Raw genomic sequence first — 22,379 nt, 5'->3', positions numbered from 1 at the left:
ATCATGACATAATGAAAAACAGCTGAAGTTTACTAAATCATACATGAAGTTTTGAAGTCCTGCTAAGTAGGTGGGGGATCCTGTAGTTTGATCCTTAGCACTGGGATTAGGAAAGAAGAAAATGTCTTTTATATGTGGTAAGGGACATGTATTCCACATCCCTTGCTCCCAGCTGTATGGTCCACATTCTTATCCATGAGCTTCTTATGAGCACCGATTTAATTTTATCATCATCTCCTAGTACTTGGGGAAAATTCAATTCTTAAGACATGTGCCTTATCAACGAAGGAAAGAAAAGTAAAAAATTGGGGAACAGCTTAACAAATTAGGGTACTTTAACTACATAGAATAGCATGTAACTTCTAAACAGCTCACAAGAAAAACCACGCACGCACGCACGCACGCACATGAAGTGAGTAGAATAATGCACAGAACAGGGGCCCTCAAAGGACCAGTGACTGCCAGAGTTGAGACAGGTGTGTGCACAGAAGGTCTCACACGGGAAACACTTGAGGCTATTAATGAAAAGCCAATAGAAGCAGCCAATGAACATCTAATAGGCACAGATTTTCAATAGGAAAACAGAAATTGGTAATGGTGTGCCTGAAACTGACTGTCATTCGTCTGCCCTAATTTTATTGTTACTCTGTACTTAAGAATTGAAACCACACACTGATGTTATATAAAGTGAATCTCCATATGCCGCACACTAAGTCGCTCCCTAGGCTCTGTGGAGTCTGCTCTGCGAGGACAGCCTTCCGTGGGTTTTCTCCTTTCTTAGATCCTTTATTAACACACATTTCCCAGGCTTCCCTTTTTCTGTTCCTTTTTATTTTTTGATCAGCTGTTTATTAGGCTTCCCCTTTCCAATTTTATTGCTTCTTCCCTTGTTTCGTTCAATCATATCCTCAATCTGCCCCACAGTCCTCATCAGAAAGCACTGCTCTTAACTCCCCCAGGAGCCTCTGCCTTTCCGTATTTTCAAAAAATAAATAAAATAATAATAAACTGATGTCCTCCAATAGGGCTAGAAGCCAACCCTATTGATTTTAGGAGGTTTGAGGGTTCACTTAAGTCTACAGCGTTTCATTGCCTAGCAACATGGGCACTGAGAGCTTCAGTTACTATAGTGATGGCTCCCTAATGCAAGCGTTCTCTCAGAGAAAGGCTCAAGTGCAGCCACCACTTGTCAACAGGGCTCCCTGGGCTTTACTCCCTCTTTTATCCTTGCCATTTGAGGGGCTAAGGGGGAGGTAGAGGAGGAGGAGGAAGAGGAAGAGGAGGAGGAGGAGAAAGAGGAAGAGACAAACAGGGAGGGTACACTTCACCTGCCTGCTTACTGTGAAGAGCTAGAGAATCAATTGCAGTTTCTTCTATATACAGCACCCAAAAGGAAATCCTTTACAAGCTCTCCCTGTTCAGGCCGTGAGGCAGCCTCTCTCCAGTTCCAGCAGGACCCCTGAACTCTAACAAAAGGCAAACTGGGGACGGCACTGCTCTGGGCTTTAAAGGGAGCCTGGGTGTCCCTAAATCCCAGAGAAGAGTTTCATTCCAATGTCATCAAAACAAAATTTGGTTTTAGATGCTGCTTTCTGCTAGCAACACATTACAATGTCTATCACCTGCATGGATAACTGAAGCAGCAACAGCCCTTTTCAAAGCAAGACCTGGAATCATCAGGCCTCCGAGAGGTAGGCATGTCTGGGCTCCAGGAAAGATGAAGCTGACCTTTCAGAAACTCGCTTGCTCTGAGCACTGGGACCCCTGTTGTCACAGCGATCAGCTTCATCTCTATCCCCTCCGCTAATGCAATGGCAGCATAGTTTCCGTGCCGTTCAGCATGATGGATCCTTTATTTCTTTCAACTAAAATATCAAGTGACTGATGAAAAAGCAACAAAACAAAACAAAGCAGACGCAAGAAGACGAAAAGCCTGTCCTCTTTGTGCAGCAGAGGGAACAAAGACAGGCAGTGACTGAGACCTCTGAAGGTAAATATGCTAGTCTGCAGGGTAATTTCTGCTAGGCTTATTTCATAGGTCGGAAAGTTCTGCTTGGATTATAGCAATCTCCTCTGACAGGCGGCCTGACCTGGGGGTGATGCTAAAAGCCAACTCTTCCATATCCCTCTGTACCTGGGGAGAAGGTAATTACCGTTTTTTCTGAAACCTCCTTTACGTAGGAAAGTACAACAAGCTGATCACAGAGAGGTGCAAGTCCACTAATGTAGAATTCAGTTTCAAACTGAGACACTGCAAACAAAAGGCAGAAAGGATTCACCATTAAATGGAGCATAAAAGTGCACATGATGGCAAAGACATAGCGACTCTGAGTGCTACAATGCATTTAAAAATGCTTAAAATGGAAATAATGCTCACTCCCCTGATGTGATTATTACACATTGTGTATGTGTTGAATTATGATACTATACTAAATATGCACTGTAGTGTGTCTCATGTTAAAGTACTTTCACCATGCAGCACTGAAAGTGCTTTATAACCATCCATCTCAGGAAAGACTTCAAAGTTGACATTATAGACAGAAATGACAGCACTCACAACTTCCCCTAAATGGCAAGTTGTGAGTGCTCCCCTGTGCCAGGTTAAGTTAATAAGAATGTCGTTGCACCTCATGAAGACTCTCTGAAATAATAAAACCTAACATCAATTATCGTTAATAATAAAATAATAATAAAATTATCTTTTTTCTTACAGATGAGGTGCGGTGGTACAAACAGTACAAATTATGTTTTTATTATTATAAAACATTACTTTGGTTTTGGCTTTAGACATTTTATTTAAACATCTTTGCACACTTATTTATATACAGAGAAAAATAATAAGCTTTTCAAAAGTATACTTAAAACTTAAGAAGAAATACGTTATTATAAGTTAAGAAATATGCACACTAAGGAAATGGTTCTGTGTGTAAGATCGAACTCTGCAAGCATGAGAACCTGAGTGGAAATCCCCAGCACCCACATCAAAGCATGGACACATGTGTCTACAGTCCCAGATTTGAGGGACTGGGATGGGGGAGGGCAGGAAGATCCCAGAAGCCCCCTGGCCAGTCAGCCTAACTAAAATGGTCATCTGGTTCTGTAGAGATTCTGGTTCAAGACAATAAGGCAGATGCAGAGGAAGACACCCGATTCCCTCTGTTGGCTCCTCAGGTTCCAACACAAAGGAGTGCTCTCATACAGTCAAATGCAACCACCACATACACATGGAGGACTGTCAGGCCTGGCAGTGTAGTGCATTCCCAACTCTCCACAGGCTAAGGAAAGAGGATCGCCAGTTCAAAGACTATTACGGTACAGCATGTATTCAATGCCAGCCAACATAACTTGGTGAGCCCTTACTTCAAGGCAAAACCTACAAAGGCGGCTACGGACACAGCTCGGTGGTAGCCTGCTTGTTTAACATGGACAAGATACCCTGTCTACTCCCCACTCCTGGAGCGGGGGAAGGTGTGTGCACTTATCCCATCACCCAAATGTTTTGTAATTCAGCCAGCCTCTGATGTCCTGAGTGTTGGCTGCACTTCCGCTTATCACCTATGATGGACGTACTGTCTTTTCCTGAGTTGGGAGAGCTCAGTGTGCCATGCTAGAAGCGATAGTGAATGCTTGTGAAGTCTGCAAACCTGGGTCATAACTTCCAATGAACTGGACTTTAGGTTCTATGTGTACAATCTTCTCATATGAAAAGAAGAAACAGGAAAAGAGGTAAAAACCTGCCATGCAGATGGAAGGAGGGTGAGAGAACGTTCTTGCTCCTTTCTCTTTTCTTGTTCATCAGGTTCCCTGCTTCTCTCGTCCTCGCTTACCTTACAGGCATCTTCATAATTTAACTTTTATATTTGAACAGGTGACCAAAGATGACTAACATAAACAAACTTTAAGAGAGGTAAGTGTTTTCTGATGGTCTTTTTTAGCCTAGATCGGCTTTGAAATTGCTACATAGCTGACGATGACTTTGAGCTCTGCTCTTCCTGATTCTGCCTCTTAAGTGCCAAGGTTACAGGAGTGTCACCATTCCCAGCCTAAGTGGAGAGTAGCTCTTCCTTCTCACTGACTGGATGGCATGAGTGGGCTTGGTGTCCTGATACACATCCAGGGGCGGGGCTTTTGCTCCAGCTCTGCCACTAACGTTCTTTCCATCTGTAAGCTTGGGCTAAGGATGTTCTATCAAGACACACAGAAACAGTTTTGATAAAGGGCTAGCATGGGAAACGGTCACAAGTAAGCTTATTTAAGAACCATTTCTACCTCAGTCACAGTGTAGAGAGGGGAATGTCCAGTGTAGACAGCTGTTTCTAGAGATACTTCCGTGCAGGGTGTAGTGTGAGAAGCCATGAGAGAGAATGATCTGCATGGGTCCACCTTGTATCATTTACAGAGAAGATGGTTATCTCATCCATCTAGAATAAGTAAATTAACAATAGAATTTGGTGGCCACTGTTCCAGCTATGCTGGTATAAATGGAGCTGATTTCTGTCTTACTAAATCACAGTCTGTCGCTGAAATGCTACTACACAGTTTCCTGCCAATAATTCAGGGGAAAGAACAATAATCCAGATATGCCACAAAAACCCTTCTCATGTGGGCCAAGAGGAGGCCTAGTTGTGCCTGTGTGCTAATCATACCCAAGGGAAAACAGCATTAATCACAAAGGAGTAGTGGATAGTGAGCTGTGAGGACTGTGCCCCCTGGAGATCATATGGCCCAGACTACCTGACAGATACTGTGAGGCAATGGCTCCTAAAGATATCTGAATGTATAGCAAAGCCTGGTATTTTAAACACTAACTATAATGCACAAAACAGAGAAATTAGGACAGTGTCCTAGGCAAATCTTTACCCTACACCCTGATTTCCTTAATCTACAATGCTTATATAAATGACATAGAGATCTCATGATCTCTGAGATCCTGGATAGAAACATTAATGTTCTCAATAAAACAAGAGAAGACTGCAGGAGTTCATGTGCACTCAACACTTAGACACTAAGCCAGCACACTACCAAATGTGGATTAATGATCACTTAGAGTCACAAGGAAGAGGAATGCAACCAAAACAGTCAGAATATAGGAGTTACCAAAGTCGATATAAAAACGAAAACATTCCTTGTGCTGACTCATTCCCTTACACCACACACACTCTTCTTAGAGAAGCAAAATCCACAGTGATAGCAACACTTGGTGTGACTCACAATGAAGAGTTCTACCTGCTGTCACCTTAGCTGTGGCTACTCTGCCATCCACTGATTCCTCTCCAGTAAGACCCACAAAAGCACACACATACACACACACACACACACACACACAGTTCACTTCCTGCTCTGAACTGTTAGTGTGTGGCGGTATCTGCAGCTACAACGTCTTAAAACACCACAGAAAGAACCTTGCCTTTTCATTATTCTTTCCACTAAGGCAACAAGAGTGTTTGTAGATCCAAAAATGCTATTTATTTTCATATTAATGCTAAGATAAAGAAAAGATGGCTAGAGACATGGCATCAGAATGCATGTATGTACAAGGAATAAATATTATTTCTACTTATGTAAAGGAAAAAATTCTGAATTTTACTTATTCTAAGGAACATATATAAAATATAAAATGTTTATGGACTAAATTTTTAAAGATACCTTCTAACAATTATTGGCTTTTTATTTCAAAATAACAGTGACCAATAAAGTTTATCTTTCCTTATATTACATTCTACACCACAGAATGATGATTTTAATAATTTTAGTAAGTCTTGTCTTTTTTTGAGGGAAAGCTAGTTTGAAACAGGTGGTTTACAAACCTAATTAGACAAAAGCTCACATTTAAGAAGAGTATCAGGAAAAAATAAATCACAAAGAAACAAACAAACAAACAAAACACTTGTTAGGTTACATAGCTCATGGCTTGGAAGGGAAGGCTTGAGAGGAAACTTGTGTCACAGAAGACAGAACCTGTACTTGAGATCGGGAGTATGGAGAAAGTAAAGACACGCTCTGGGGCCTCAAGGAGTGTGCTTGAGTGTGTGTGAGTTTCCACACACAGTACTTTGCTGAAGAACACCAGATCTGAGGGGATCTGTAGCTGTGGCATGGCCTCATCCTGCCACAGTAGCCAAGGCTCCCACCCTCCAGCGTATTCAGAAAACAGTGTAGACACGCTATTCTTACAGCATGTAAGTGTACAGAGCTCACGGGTCAGTCACTGGACAATAGTCTCTTCAGAAGAGAGCAGCAGATGTCAGAATTCAATGCCTTATTTTTCTTTTTCAGATAGATGGCATATTGGACAATATAATTGAAAACACAGAGAAGTGTAGGCTACATGTATACTATACCACCAAGAACAATAGTTTATACTTGAGATCTTTGTGATTAGAAAGTCCTACCCTTTTCTAGAATTGTCTTTTCTACTATAAGGGCAAACAAAGTGCACGACATACAACTTCCACCATCTTTTTGGCCCCTTACAATCACATTGCCTCTCCCAAAATGTCAATCTATAAGGAAAAACATCCGCAACTCTCACATTCCATTCCATTTCCTTTGTATCAGTCATATAGCAAAGGATTCCCACCCAGTAGGCAAAAGCAGGGGCAAACTGTGCCCAGGGGGCTTTTAGTAGGCTGGACACTTGGTTGGATGCCAGTGGTCACTGAAAACACCTTTGGAATCAACATTTTAACACTGTCAGGGATCTCTCTAAAGCAGACACACTCAAGTAAAATGTGATGTGATCTTTGGTAGTAGCCAATCACAGAGCAGAGCTGATATATGGAATTAAAGCCGAAGAGCTCAGCTACTAGACAAAACAAGAAAAACACCCGACCACACCTGGTCAAGAGTTCACACAGCTCAGTTAAAGCAACGTGGCTTTCAACTTAATCTCAGATTCTCTAACTGGTATTCTCTTTAATGTGTTCAGGCCCCATGACACCAGTGATAAAGATATTTCATTAGTAACATTATCAATCTCAGATAAAAGAAAAAGAAATGATCAAGACATGCTAAGTAACAATGTCTAAACCAAATGCTTATTTTTGTTATTTTTGTTCTAAGTATAAAATTACCGCAGTCATCAGCTAAACCCAAGTAACATACTAAATGACAGGAGCTCTCTACTTTCTGAAAGGAGGACAGAGTCACAGTCATTTCTGGCTCCTAGTTCTAAGAAATAACTCTGCAATGACCCAGGGTAAGTGTGTGGCAGAAATTCAGTCACTAACACGGAGCATGCAAAACTACAGGTTGCTCATCTAAAAACAAACTAAGAAAAAAGTAATTTTATTTGTCCAATTGAGGCACTTCTCTGAAACAAAAACTTCAGGCATCACCATTGACAAGTGTGGGGGTCTGTGGATTTTGGGAAATTCCTACCTGGTGGATCTATGAAGTGAAGGGGCTACAGAAGGCTGAGGTAGCAACGCTGGGAGCACCACCTGCCCTTATGAGACACAGGCTCTTTCTGCTCTTCTTTGTCTGCTATATGTTTTTGAGACCTTGCCTTACTGTGCAGCCTGTCTGGTCTTGAGCTCATTATGTAACACAGGGTAACCTCAAACTTGTGTCAACCCTCCTGCCTTAGATTCCTGTCAGGATTGCAGGTTGGAGCCATGTGTGGTTACAGAAACAGCTTTGCAATAGGAATGCCTGAGTTAAAATGCTTTTGCTTAGGAACAGGACAATTCTGTGTAGGTTATATGAGCCTCTGAAAATTTTCTTTACCTATAGAATGGGAATAATACCACCTACCTATGGAATACTGTACACATTGAACGACATTCTGCTTATACTATATTTAGCATTCTGCCTAGTGGCTGTGTGTATGTGTGTGTGTGTGTGTGTGTGCTTGCATAGGCCACATCAGGGTGTCCAGTTTCTGCCCCACCACTTTCCTCTTTCTACCTCATGCTCCTGAGATGGATTCCCTCAGCAAATCCAGAGTTAGGCCAGCAAACCCCACACACCCTCCTGTTTCCACTCCCGACACCACTCTGTGGCTATAGCATGACATGGCCAAGTCAACAGTTTTGGTGATGTAAACTCAGGTCCTTCTGCCTACATAGCAAATATCCTGCCAACTTGGATATCTTCCCAGACTCATGCATCAGATTTCCTATAACAGTATTAATAACAAATATCCACCAGGTCGTGGTGACATACATATGCCTTCAATTCCAGCACTCAGAAGATAGGCAGGTGGATCTCTGAGTTCAAGACTAGTCCGGTCTGCAGAGAAAGTTCAGGACAGCCAGGGTTACAGTGAGAAACCCTGTTTTAAAAAACCAAACCCAAACCAAAACAAAACAAATATTCACATTCACAGTACCACATGTGAGTCTTTCTATCATACTAAGAGGAAGACTGAATAAAGACATTCCTCCAGAGCAAACATGGTCTAAGGAAACAGCATCTAGGAAGTGTGAAGGCATTCACTGCAAGGTGCTTTTTCTTACTTCAATTCTTTTCATAGTGAAGTATTAGGGAAAATCCAATGCAAAATAGGAAAGCAAACAGAGTATAAACAGGAAGTTGCACAGAAAGCAATTCAAAACCAGATCCTCAAATGGAAACACCTGGAAAGAAACGACCACCTGCCATGGTCCTTACTGAGACTTTTATTAAGAGGAAAAACTATATCCCCTGTGTGCAAAAAGAACTACCTCAGTGCTCCCACGTGTAGGTCAAAATGACAACAAGCTTATGAAGAAAGACACTTAGATGTAAGAAAGAACTAACCCACAGCTCTTCCCAACCAGGTAAACAGACCCTCAGTTTCCAGGTCACTGTCCCAAATCAACCAAGAGGCTGAACACAGGATGACATGCTTTGGCTTCCCATTGTGATTCTAACTAATAAGCACCTGGCTTCCTACAGATCTCTCACCCTCAGAGATTTCCTTTAATCTCAATGCCATCATCACCCCACTGAAGGAGAGTAGTTCCCTGTCAAGGATAAAGCAAATTTCATTCTAAACCCTCTAACACTTCCTTTCCCTTATCCCACTCAAGGTCTCTTAGACAAAAACTGTGCCTCCTGCCATGGGAATGGTTCATGGTACTTAACCGCTGACTACAGTGGTCAAATATCAGTAATGTACTCACACAAATGACAAAGCTACATTCCTATTATTTCCCTGCAAATTTTCATATCCTTAAAAATGATCAGAGCTTTTTGTTGTGCATCTTAGTCATTCAATAACATCTCTCAGGATGTTATGCATCCAAGATGTTCAGAGGCTTCCCTGACAGGTAAAGGAAAACTGGGGCGGAAGTGAAAGGCACTCAAGCAAACACTTCCTTGGAGCTACAAGTCTGTTCTTGTTCCTTGGCTTTTCTCAGTCCTACACTCCCAACATGAACTCTGCTCATACTCAGGAAATCCGAACTACTGATCCTTCCCAGAGGTAAGCCGGGCAGTGGTGGCACACACCTTTAATCCCAGCACTTGGGAGGCAGAGGTAGGCAGATTTCTGAGTTCGAGGCCAGCCTGGTCTTCAGAGTGAGTCCCAGGACAGCCAGGGCTATGCAGAGAAATCCTGCCTCGAAAAACCAAAACCAAAACCAAAAAAAAAAAAAACCCAAAACAAACAAACAAAAACTCTATAAACCACACTTCCGGCTTCAAGTACAGAACAACCCAGATTGAAATGCTCTCACCAAACTTGTCCAGTAGACAATACACAGCAAACAATGTTTGCAGTGTCATGGAAAACAGAGCAGTTCCACACTTCTACATCCACCATCCAAAGGTACCAGCGAATTTTACATCTGACTTTAATATGGCAAGACTTATTTTCACTCATCAACGTCATGGTATATTAGACTCAGCACAGGAAACATACTAGATGTTTTCCAGAGGCACTGAATCATTAAAAAACAGTATTATGTAGTACCTTCTATATTGTTCCACAACAGTATAATGTAGTACCTTCTATAATGCTCCAGGCCTTCAGGATATAAAGTAAACAAAAATAGTCCAGCGTTTGCTTGCACAGAAGTGACACAGAAATGTACAAAATAATCAAGAACCCAAGAGCTGCTGCAGCTGAATAGCTATGGGCAGAGGAATCCACACCTGAATGAGTGGACTTGGAGTGGTCAGGTGGAACAAGTGGAGTTTCTCAGGAAAGCAACTGATTAAAAGTTGGTGACGAGTAAAGAAGCAAGAAGAATGTTCTAGATAGAGGGGAAGAAAGTGTAGTGAAAATTATGGAATTCTGATTTCCTTAAAAAAACACAGAAATATTACAAGAATATGTTCTTTTAATCCCAGGTATGGGATTAAAATGAGCTGAGTATGACTTGCTATAGCAGAGGCATGATTTTGCCAGCTGCCAATAGTCTCTGTGATTGTGTGACATTACAAGTTCTGGAAATGTTTCAGAGGGAACATAAATGCTAGGACTGACTCTGAAAGGCAGGGTGGTTGGTTCCAGTTTCTTAGTAGTTGTGATAAAAGAAGAAAGAAATCAGATTCAATGATGTCTCTCTCCCTCCCCCTTTCCCTCTCTCTCTCCCCTCTGTCCTTTCTATCCTACTTAGTGATAGGGATAAAACCAGGGGGAAAAGGGGTGGGAAAAAAGAACCCACAAAGTAGCTAAGACCGGCTAAAGAAGAACCTGAGTCTGTTCAGAAAGTCACTGTGGCTGTAACGCCAAGCCCTTAGGTAGCACAAAGAAGCCTAGTGGGAGCTGTTGCTAGAGAGGCAGGAATGGGCATCCCTTTTACTGTGAAGAAGAGACTAGATTGGAGCTGGAGTGGAGCAGATTAAACTAAAAAGGCAGCTGTAATGCTCCAAATAAAAGATGATGGCAATTGGGGCCAGAGCAATGGTGACAACAATGAGTACTGAGAAAAAAAAGGTCAGTACTGTACTAGGTACACACATGCATGAACTCACACTCTACCTTACATATTATATAAGGTTACAGCTACCTTACAACATTCTCACATTTTATACATGAAAATATTGAAACAGCAGAAATCTGTCTGAGATAGGTCCTGGTGGTAAATATCACAACCAGGATCCAAATTCACATATTCTGACTTTAAAGCCGACTATGAAGTTACTATGAGAAAGATATTTTGTTTGTTTGTTTGTGGAAAAGAGTTCTTTCCACAGCGAGTTTCCAAAACTTGAAGGTTTTCTGGTCCCATTCTATCAAAGCACCAAGAGAAAGGCTCTGGGGGAGGGCATGGTCTTTGGCTTCTCCTTGACAGAGATGCCCTATGGAAGAATTGCCATCAAAGGAACCATGGGAGGGGCCCGTACCTATCTCAACATATCGACTTGGCAGATCCCTCATCTCACTGGCGTGGCGTTCCTTCACTGCGCATATCTGAAAAAGAAATTCACAGGTTATTCTCCAGATAGGATAGCGAAGTCTCCATAGCATTTTACTCAGTGAGGCATTTTTTAAAAGTAGTCGTGTCACCCAAAGATGAAGTACACATAGTCTACTTAAGACATAAAAGACAGAAAGGATATGGGAGGTTGGGGAGATGACTCAGAGGTTTTGAACTCAGGCTGCTCTTGCAGAGGACTCTGTTCGGTTCCCAGAACCCACACGGTGGTTCACAACTTTCGGTAATTCCAGTTCTAAAGGATTTAATGCTCTCCTCTGGCCTTTGTGTGCACTGAATGCATAAAATGCCCCTACATGCATAAGATGCTCCTGCATGCACAAGATGCCAAGACATACATTCAGGCAAAACACTCATATACTTAGAGTAAAAAATAAATTAAGCAATTAGTTTGAATAATGTATGACAACCATTATTTAGATTGCCCCACATTCATCCAATATGAAGTGACACTTTATGACAAAAAGAACTTTCATGTAAATCTGCTGTTTCTAGTGGCCTTTTCTCTGAAGCTGGACTTAAGGACTATAGACACATGCAGGAGGTGTTTTGGCAGAACACACAAACTGTGGCTGGCTCACAGAGTCTGCTGTCGACGTATTCCCTAGTAGGATGGCCTGTGTGCAGCCTGGAAGGTTCCTGTTCTATAGCAGCAAATGTGCAGCCTATAAAGTCTACTGTCTCCACTACTAGCACCTTTTCGAGAGTCTGGCTATCTTTGTTTTAAATTATACAGATAAAGCTGAGATCAAATCTGTATCTATCCAATAATCTCTTACTTTCCTCACAAACACCAGGTAAAAGGCATTATGAGTTAATTTTATTTTAGGTTGGTAAGACTATGAGTACTAAGTATTTATTTTTCTTACCTCTTTCCAAATGCATAGACTTTCCAAAGAGAATCTATTCAACTTTGTAATAAGAAACAAGGGTGTCTGTTTTTTGTTTTGTTTTGGTTTTGGTTTTTGGTTTTGGTTGTGTTTCTTTTAAGGTTTGGCCCTCCACACAAGACTGATCCACATGTCAGTGACCAGCTTCTTCCTTCAGTAAAGACAGTGGTATTTTATAGTCACCCACCTGAGGACCACTACACTATGGAGCACTGTAATGTAGACAACCTCAAGGAGAAAAACAAGAGTGAACAACATCCCGGTCTAAGGACACCATTAGTAACTCTACCACAAGCTACTGCTGTTAATGTAAAGGCTTACTAGAAATACTAAACATCACTTAAATATTCTTCTACCATAGTAATCATTAGTGTCATTATAACAATGTATCATAAGAAACTAGTGTAACTTATTTGATCAACTTTCTTATTTCTTATTTTTTATTTTTATCCATGAATATTATTAATAATAACAGCATGCTCAGTATACTTAAATATAAAATGTTAAGGACATTACTTAGGCTAAATTGCTAGATATATAAAGCCGCCAGATCAATGGTTAGATGTACTTTATCTTTTTGTCTGATTCCTTCTTTAATGCACATGTCTAAATTTGTCTTCAACACAGGAGCAACCCGGTGAAGGGCTCAGAGAATGCTTTTCTAATGTGTAACAAAAAACCCATGGCTGCAGACAAGTGAGGATCCACAAATATGGGACTGGCTGTTTTCTCCTTAATTGCTTTTGGACATTTGTCTCCTCTTCATTTCCCCCAGCTGCCTCCTCTTTCTGGTGAACTTCTGAGTTTATGAGAGACCTACTCTCCCCTCCGGCCCCACACTTACTAAGGAAACTATTAAATCATCTCAGGAAAATATTTCATAATGCCAATCATATTATAAATAATGAGCCAGAACCTCTATGCCATTAAATTATAAAATATGCAGATGATTTAGGTTTACTCTCAGCTCACTACCATGAATAACCCAAATGAACCGAATGATGAAAGCTAAAGATAAAAATAGGATAATATGAAGATCAACACCTTTGACTAAGCTGTCAAAATCAACCACACATTCCATAAACAGCTAAGGAACTGCAGTGGGATCATGGGAAATTAAAACAGAACTCAACAAATACAGCATCATTCTGAAAAAAAAGGGCAATTACTTTGCCCATCATAGAAAAGGAAAGCACATCTTAAAATCTGTACTTGTAAAATAAAGTGTCCTACATCACAGCATTCAGATGAAAATATTAGGTTTGCCAGAAACCATTCATGAGTACAATGAATCTATAATGATTTGGGTTTAATATAAAGACCAAGTAAACCACCTTGATGGAAGTTCCCCAGCCAATAATGAGTGTCACATTGTCCTTCCAACAGAGGCTGCAGGGATACATATCTGGGCGAAGACTTATATCATCTCGGGGAACATTGGTGATTCTTTGCTTTGAGGTGATGTCAAAAATTTTCACACCCTACAAAACAGAGCAACATTAGGCATCCTGTATTCTAGAGAGGAGCACAACAATAGGTGTCCTATTCAAAACAATAATGGCGCTTACTGGGCACGCCCAGGAGCCATAACAGGGCATGGTCCTCCTTTATACCAACCCTTAGAGAACCAGAGCTGCAGGGCTCCTTCCTGGACAAAGGCTGTAGTTAGCATAAGTAACACAAATCCAGCACAGACATGTTCTGCACAGAGACACCAAGTTTACTTTCAACCTGACAGGTGGCGGGCATTTCTAAAGGAATTCTTCTGAAGGAGAATGAGTTTCAGTTTTTCAGAAAGCTTTGGTTCTGAAAACCCATCCATTCAAAGACAACATGTGACCCTTCAGAGTGCCCAATGGAGCCATCAAGTGCAGCTGGCTGATCACAAGCCTGGAGACTGTGGTTGTTAGAAGGAAAATCCCAAGCAGCAGGGTTGAACTGAGACAATGTCGACTATTTCTAACCAAACGGAACTGATTTTCTCAACTACGGCATATTTCAGAACTATGAAATTTCAGAAAACATGACAGATGTGAAAAAGACTATTTTTTAAACTTTCTCCAGGCCCCACTTTACATAAAATAGACTTGAAGTGCAGTACTGAGAGTACAATACAGTTTTTAAATGACAGGCCCATGATTATACCTGGAGTAAAGAGGAAATCACAACTTGCTTCTCTCAGTGGTCATGAGAAACGGGTGAATGGCATTTTCAGAGCACATGCCTAAAGCAGCCCTTCAATAATTAAGATGGCTTTTCATTTTCTTGGTTACTCTGTGCCTCAGTTTCTTCCTCTAAAGAGATTTTAGTCTACAATGTATTGGGAATTACTGTACTATGAAAGCCCAGGCAATCTGACTTCCTTAAGCTGAGGTGTGGTATATTGATATCTATCACCCATAGATATTAGATATCACCCATATCTATTAGAATTGCAACTCCACGGAGTCTCTGTCCCAGCCCTTCCCATCTGGCAACCTGCTGCCGCTGTGCAAGAGCTAGAGAGGCAGACAAGTGCCTTTACCATATTGTTGGCCCAAGCAATCAGATGGCCTCTCCACTTCACACTCCTGATGTTCCCTTCCCCTTCGTGTAGGACAGAAGACTTCCATCTGTTCATCCAGGTCCGTTCAAATAGCAGCAACTGAGGATACAGCAAAACACAGGCTTTCAGATCTCAGAGTCACATAGAAGATCCTTTCTTCATCCTTTCTGCCTGTCAGTGTTACCAAGTAACAAATAAGCCACTCTCAGTATTTTTTTTTTTATGCTTATTTTAATAGATACCCTGCTTTTGGAAAGAATTCCCTACATATCTTGAACTGCCTGAATTCCTATTGAAATTAGACTTGAACACTGAGGGTATGACAAGTCTCAGCCACAAGATGGCACCAAAACACCACGACTCTGAGCAAACAATGCCTTAGTGACTCCAGCTTCAGGAAGGCTTTTCAACTGGGAACTAATTAATTTTGTAAACTGGGAAGTCAGAACCTTTTAAGTTTCTCACTGACAAGAAAGTCATCACAGGTTAAACTGCGTTAGCTGGAAACAAGCATCTTTACTTTTATTTAATCCAAAGCAAATAATTTGACATTATCTTTTTAACAGTAAATCAAATCACAAAGTATGAACCATTTGCTTTAGGATTTAGGGTCTTTAAATTTTTCACAGTAGCTAGACACTGTATAAAGATTAGAATCTATTGTGAAGTCCCACTAAGCATTTTAAAATAAAATATAACTGGTCAAAACTCCTTAATTCTGAAGAAAATACAGTTCCGATAATTCACAGACTAATAGCATATTTTTCTAGAACTCTTTAAGCAATGGCACCTATAGCAGGTATCACTGAAAGCCGTCAACCAGAAGTGCGTGTGTTCCCACTGTTTGCTACACTGAGGACAGAGGCGTGAGAGGTCTGGGGTGAGGCAGAGACGGGCTTCACAATGCTGGCCTAGAATGCTGCTGTAGATAGAGCTCTTGGCCTACTATCCCTCTGCCATCATACTCTAGGATTATTGGCAGGTGCCACCACTCCTGGCAAAAGAATTTTTAAAATTCCTTTCAGTTCACCTCAGTGTTTTGTGTATCTTCTATCATGCCCAAAGTATCAGGGAGGAAATATCAGGGGTGACCCAGAAATTGATGCTATGCAATCAAAGTTATATATGACAACCATAGATAAACTAAAAACATGGGGACTACTGAGCAAAATATGGAGATGGACAAAATCAGGACTCACTATGTGTCAGTCGGTGTGTCTGTCTGTCTTCCTACCTATCTATAAATATCTGTCTCTATGTATGTATTATCAATATAAAGATACTCAGGATATTAAAAAATACTACAAAATAGTATTTTCTATGATACCTCTTAACTATGAATAAATAGCCATACATTAAATATTTACACAGAAAATAGTATAGAAATATGAAGCATATATTACCAAGTAATCATAATTCTAGAAAAGGGTATGAGGAAATCTTACATAGATATTTTTCTAATTATTCATGTTATTTTTATAATGTTACCTCATTAATAAGGATGAAGTCCACTTTTTACAACCAAGTTTAATTTAGGTAGCTGGATGAAGCGATAAAAAACATACTGAAATCTTAAAAGAGGATACAAATGTGCTTCCAAATTAATTTACAGAAGCCACCACTAGTTTTTTAATGAAAAGGTCTTTGAGAATTCTGAGTTCTGACATGGTTTCCACTTCTCCTTCCTCTTCCTCCTGAATTCATGGCCTCTCCTTTAATTACTGCTGCACACACACACACACACACACACACACACACACACACACCACTGTATAAATACAACCTGCAGAGTCTATTTAGTGTTGTGACTACGTACACATGTTAAAGGCAGACTGTCTGGGACTGGAGAACCTAACATGAGTCCTGATGAAGACTGAATGAAGGAGAGTTCACAATGCACTATCTCTAGATGAAGAGGTATAAGCAATTAATCACCACCCTTATTTTATAATACACCATCAGCTTCTTCAGAAAATATTAAGACTTGCTATAAAGAGAAACAAAATTCAGATTCACTCCACAGAGCTCCCTGTGCTACAATCAGTGTGTTTGGGGTTACCCGAGGAAACTGAGGCCGGCGGGGCCCTAGCTTCCCTTTGTCCTGTTCTGCTTCCAGGAGTTCTGGGAGGAAGAAAAGGAAAGAGACCAGAACTCAGAAGTCAGTCCATGTCAGGTTTGGTTCAGACCTGTAATGTCTGTTTGACATGTAACAGGGAAAGCAAAGGTCCTCAGTGAAGGTTTCATAAAGACAGAAAGTCCCAGGGCATGCCACATGCAGGAAAAACATAACAAGCCTGAAACCCAAAAAAAATAAACAAGCTAACTTCCCTGAATGAAGGAAACATTTTAAACTATTTACCACTACAATTTAAATGTGACTTATCTTCATTTTGGATGGTTCTCAAAACATAATAGTTTTAAACACATCACTACTACTTTTTGTAAAGAAAAATGAATTATCTGTAAAGAAGCAAGCATTCTTCTGTGAGTCATGTCTCTCCAATTGCTTGGTCCTGGTATATGCTTTATAATCCTGTTGATCCAATTACAGCACCACAGTCCGGTTAAGGTACCCTCTTCACTGGGTCTGGCTATCATCTGAACTTCCTTCCTTCTCCCTGCTAGAGAATGGGCCACACCTTTCACTGTTCATGCCCAAGTGTCTAGCACTTGGGCATGAACAGTGAGATAGGAAGTAGGCTACCTGAGAGCTACTCTTAGTCCTCCTTTCATTGTTAATACATGATGTGTTTGCAACTGGTAAGGTAATGGCTCAGAGTCTCTTCAGCTGTATAACCAACCTACATTTCCTAATGTTTCAAAGACTATACTGAATACATGGAAATCTGTCCCATCTCTAAAATTTAAAGGAAAGACTTCAACTTAATTCACACAGTTAACACATCTTCTCTGTCAAAAGGGACTCTATTTAGCTCATATCCAACTCCAACAACGGCAGGCTGTTGCCCATTCCTCAAGGGCAGAGCATGTAACTTTTACAAAGCTTATCACAATTTTGAAAACTCCTTTTAATGTCAGACTTCCCTTGCTCCATGTACACAGCTGATGATCTTTTCATTGGGGACACAGACGTGCTCTCTGGACATGATGGCACTCACTTCTCTGGCTCTCCGCAGCTAACCAGTTCTCCCCTTCTATCATGTCCCCGGCTCCTCAGCAGTTCCCCCCAAGCCTCTTCCCCTGCCCTTATTCCCAACACACGAGGTCAAGCTTCTCAGCTTTACATGGTATTCAACTTCACACGTCTGCCACTCATTGTCCTTCTGTGGGGCTTGCTCTAGGGGACACAGGGCTTCATGCAAGAAACCAACATCAATTGGTGCACTTTCCATTTATGGATTTATACTAATCCATGGGAATTTTGAGTAGAAACACGTTTTCTAGCAGGAATGCCAAGGAAAGTTCTGCACTGATGATTTAGAGAAAGATAAACGACTTTTCTTATACACATTCTGTACTAATTTAAGTACCACAAAGCTATCTGCCCTGATTTCACTGACATTTAATAAAATCCATTTCTTTCTCCTAGTCATAAACCTGCCTAGAGACCTACTGAGCACGAGTGTTCTACAAAGCATTTTAGGGATAAGTCATTGAACGAACTAGCCTTAAAAGCAGCTGGTTAATTTATTTGGTTTGTCTTCCACATCCTGTATTATCGAATTGTCATTATCCCAATACTGAGAGCAATTTAAGCTCAATGGGAGCTAAGTACACAGAGAGGAAAAGCTGTTTCCAAGAGGTCTATATTTTTGTTGTTGTTGGAGAAAGTATTTTAGGGCTTTATTTCCCATAAATCCACATTCTGGCAGTCAGCACTCTCAGTACTTATATTTCAATAGGAGCCTTCACATACCAGCAATATACTTTATTCTTCGATGTTTTGTGCTGATAGATGTATCTAACACTTTCCTACACTACAAAGTGGTACAGGATGCACATCCCAGAATCTCCCACACCTGTGCCAAGACCCCTAGCAGGTTGTAATACAGCCTGCATTTCTGGTACCCAGTGCTATCATTACCAATCACCCACTCTCCCCTAATAAAGGAAAGGGGCATGTTTCAGTTGTCAGCTCAGGATCTTGCAAGCTTATGAACAATGTGACTTTTTAGCCTTCTTCAACCCCCACAATACTGCTTGCTCTGAGCAGCAAAGATGCCACAGGAAATAGACATGGAAGCCACCAGCTTTGTTCCTACAGGAAGGAAAGGAGAGAGAGAGAGAGAGAGAGAGAGAGAGAGAGAGAGAGAGAGAGAGAGAGAGAGAGACACCATAAAAGACAACCTTGGCTAAGTCAGATGAGACAGTGGACAAGGAGAAGATAACGAATCTTTTATGAGCACAAACCTTGGCAAGTCAGCCCCTAATAGGGCAGTATCAGGAAAACAAGGCAAAGGGCAGAAGAACAGGAAGTATTGTTATGGGACTAAAAGACTCAAGAATGATCAAAAATAAAATTGTTAATAGAAGACAAGAACTGGAGAGATGGCTCCGTAGTTAAGGCTCACTGCTCTCCCAAAGGATCAGAGCTTGGTTCTCCATACCTACATCAGGTGGCTAACTGGCTTCCATGCATGCTCGTGTATACACACACCACACACACACACACACACACACACACACACACACACACACACAAACACATAAACACACATAGCCTCCCATAACTAAAACTGAAATGAGTCTATTTTTTTTTTAATAGAAAAGACAATTGAATGAAACACTATCCAGTGTGGAGAAGGTACTGGCTGTGCACAGCTGAGAGGAACCCCTAAATATAATAGAGCCAGGGGTGAGCAGGTAGCCAGGGGAGCAGGTGGGATCCCGCCTTCATCCTGCATCTTGCTTTGACGCAGGACCAACACAGTCAAAAAAAAATTTTTTTTTGTCTTTTTAAATCTCCACAAAGAAAGGTCATACAGCATGATACAATAGGGAATATCATACAGCAGATAGGGAATATCATATAGCATGGCACAGTAGGGAATATTCTCAAGCATATTCTTGCTTTAAGTTCACTGGTTAATTTCTAGACATGTTATAATACTTCAAACGTCTATTTCTAGAGGTAATTTCATGTGCTGAAAATAAGTCAAATGCAGAGCAAACACTGCTGCCGCATGAAGCCCCTATGCACAGGCATCTCACAGCCTGTCAACCAAATACGTGCTTCACAGGGAATGTTTAAGAAGCATGGTGCCAAGACATTGAAGGCTAACTGATTTTGTGAAAACTATGTGCATGTTGATAGATGAAAACAAAATAAACCCGAATCACTGCAAGGGAATGTCTACTTAGCTACCACAGTTTCAAACCGGGAAACTAACATGAAAAGATGATGCTAAATCCAAAGGGTCCCAAGAGGAACAGTTTCTTTTGTATTATAAAATAACAGATAAAACAACAGGCAAGAGATATAAATCTATGGAACAACCTATCTACCCAGTACAGGCTTTTATCAACTTACCCATTCTGAAACATAGACTATTTAACACTGTTATCTATAATACCTACAGATGCAAATTTACAACTACAAATGTCTGAAAAATGAATTCATCTTAATTTGTTTTAATCACCTTCCCTATCATCTTTGTGAAAGCCTGGCACTAACTGGACATACAGTCAGTCACTGGTAGGTCTAGAAGCGTGGCAGAACTCATGGGTTTGGATAGACTAACATCCCCGGGATGTGATATGCAAATGCAGTCAACATATGCAATCACTCCTTATATACTTCAATTTCTACTTGTCTCACTTGACCTCCTATATATTATCTTCTTGAGAACAGGAATAATTATCCCAGATTTAGGCAATATTAGTAACAAGGCTTTAGGCTACTCAGTAGGCAGCAATAATCTGTGTTCAAAGCGACAATAAATATCAGCTGGACAGTCTTCATTGGCCTGGCTTCTATTACATTAAAAGCTGCACTGAGCAAAGAATTGTACCAGGCATACCACAAAGGCAGATCTAGATGAGGATAATAAAATTTTCAAAATCTCTAATAGTTAAAATCACTGAAAAATAATGGTTGGCAGAGAAAACAATGACCGAGGCTGTTTGCACACAGCTGGGCTGAGTGAGCATGCACTGCTTGGGTTGTAAGTTCACTTGGTAATGTGTTCAAGTACTTCAAAACTAGTGCTAACCTGCAACCTAATCATTCCAATCACAGGAATCAATGCTAGGAAAATAATCCCAACAACAGACAAAAACTTGTGCCCAATGATTGCTAGATTCAGCACAGCAAAGAAAATGAGCAAGTGAAGAGATAGCATATAGACAGGGAAACAGTTACCTAGCAGCGGTAATGACTATCTAGAATATATAACGATTAACACAATTTAATCAGGAAAAAATGAATCACCCAGTTAAAAAGTAACTTCTGAACAAATACATCTCAAGAGAAGAACAGATGGCCAATAAATAGATGAAAAACTTTTCAATTTTTTGGTCAGAAAGGAACGCCAACCTCACATACTTTGAGATTTTCAACCCAATCAGATTAGTTATTATCAAACAAATAAACAAGCAAAGCAAACAATTGCAAATACTGATGAGAATGTGGGAGAAAAGCCCTACGCACTGCTGGTGAGACCAGAAATGAGTCGAGTCGAGTCACTGTGAAAGTTGGTAGGGATGTTCCTCAAAAAAATGAAGAAATCTAATCACACTACAGAGATATTTGTGCATCCATGTTTATTGGAGTATTATTTGTAGTAATTAAGTTATGAAGTACACCTACGTGCCCACCAGGAGATGGAAGCTGTGGTGGTTTGAAAGAAAATGGCCCCCACAGGTTCATAGGGAGTGATACTAATACTAGTGGGTGTGGCCTTGCAGGAGTCTATATGGCATTGTTGGACAAAACGTATGAGCTTTGAGGTCTCAAGGTGCCCAAGCTAGGTCCAGTGTGGCACCTTCTTCCTGCTGTCTACTGATCTAGATACAGAACTCTCAGCTACCTCCACATTCCCATATCTGTCTGAGTTCTACAATGTTCCCTGCCAGGATGATGGAACTGTAAGCCAGTCCCAATGAAATAATTTTCTTAATAAGAATTGCTGTGATCATAGTGTCTCTTCATAGCAACAGAAATCCTAAGACAGAAGTATAAAGAAACTATGGCATAAATGCATAATGGAATCCTATTCAATCACAAAGAATGATGTTACATACAAGACAATAAATGAAACTGGAGATTATGCTGAGTGAAATATGCAAGACAGATTTTAAAACACAACTTGTAAGTAGAAGAGAGGCCACTAGGGGGAAGGGAGTGGGGTGGGAGGAGAGAGGCAAGCATAGAGAAATAGGAAGGAAGAAAAGAATGGGTAAGAATAAGTAAGGAAGATAGATATATTCAAAACACAATGTATGTATTACAGAAATGTCACAGTGACGCCTAGTTGTACAGCTAATATGCATTAGTACACTAGAGGTGGAGCAAAATGGGTGGAGCTTCCCTAACAAGCATGAGGTCCTGTGATCTATAAAACAAATGAATGTGTCTAGCAAAAAGAAGACCTGAAAGTAAGGTCGTAATCTTGC

At 40.7% G+C, this 22,379-nt stretch overlaps 1 protein-coding gene across 1 annotated transcript in view; it reads right to left on the bottom strand.

Moving 5' to 3' along the window:
- Positions 1-22,379, bottom strand: part of Vps41 (VPS41 subunit of HOPS complex) — a 159,081-nt gene that overhangs the window by 50,749 nt on the left and 85,953 nt on the right. Inside the window, exons 8-11 of the mRNA XM_021215183.2 lie at positions 14,784-14,903; positions 13,594-13,740; positions 11,278-11,344; positions 2,154-2,251 (exon numbers count right to left, since the gene is read on the bottom strand). Of these exons, the coding sequence (XP_021070842.1) occupies positions 2,154-2,251; positions 11,278-11,344; positions 13,594-13,740; positions 14,784-14,903 (432 nt within the window). The remainder of the gene's footprint in view (positions 1-2,153; positions 2,252-11,277; positions 11,345-13,593; positions 13,741-14,783; positions 14,904-22,379) is intronic.

Source organism: Mus pahari, chromosome 16 (genome assembly GCF_900095145.1).
Source record: "Mus pahari chromosome 16, PAHARI_EIJ_v1.1, whole genome shotgun sequence".
Classification (NCBI taxonomy): Eukaryota; Metazoa; Chordata; class Mammalia; order Rodentia; family Muridae; genus Mus; species Mus pahari.
This window is presented reverse-complemented; position numbering and strand designations above follow the sequence as displayed.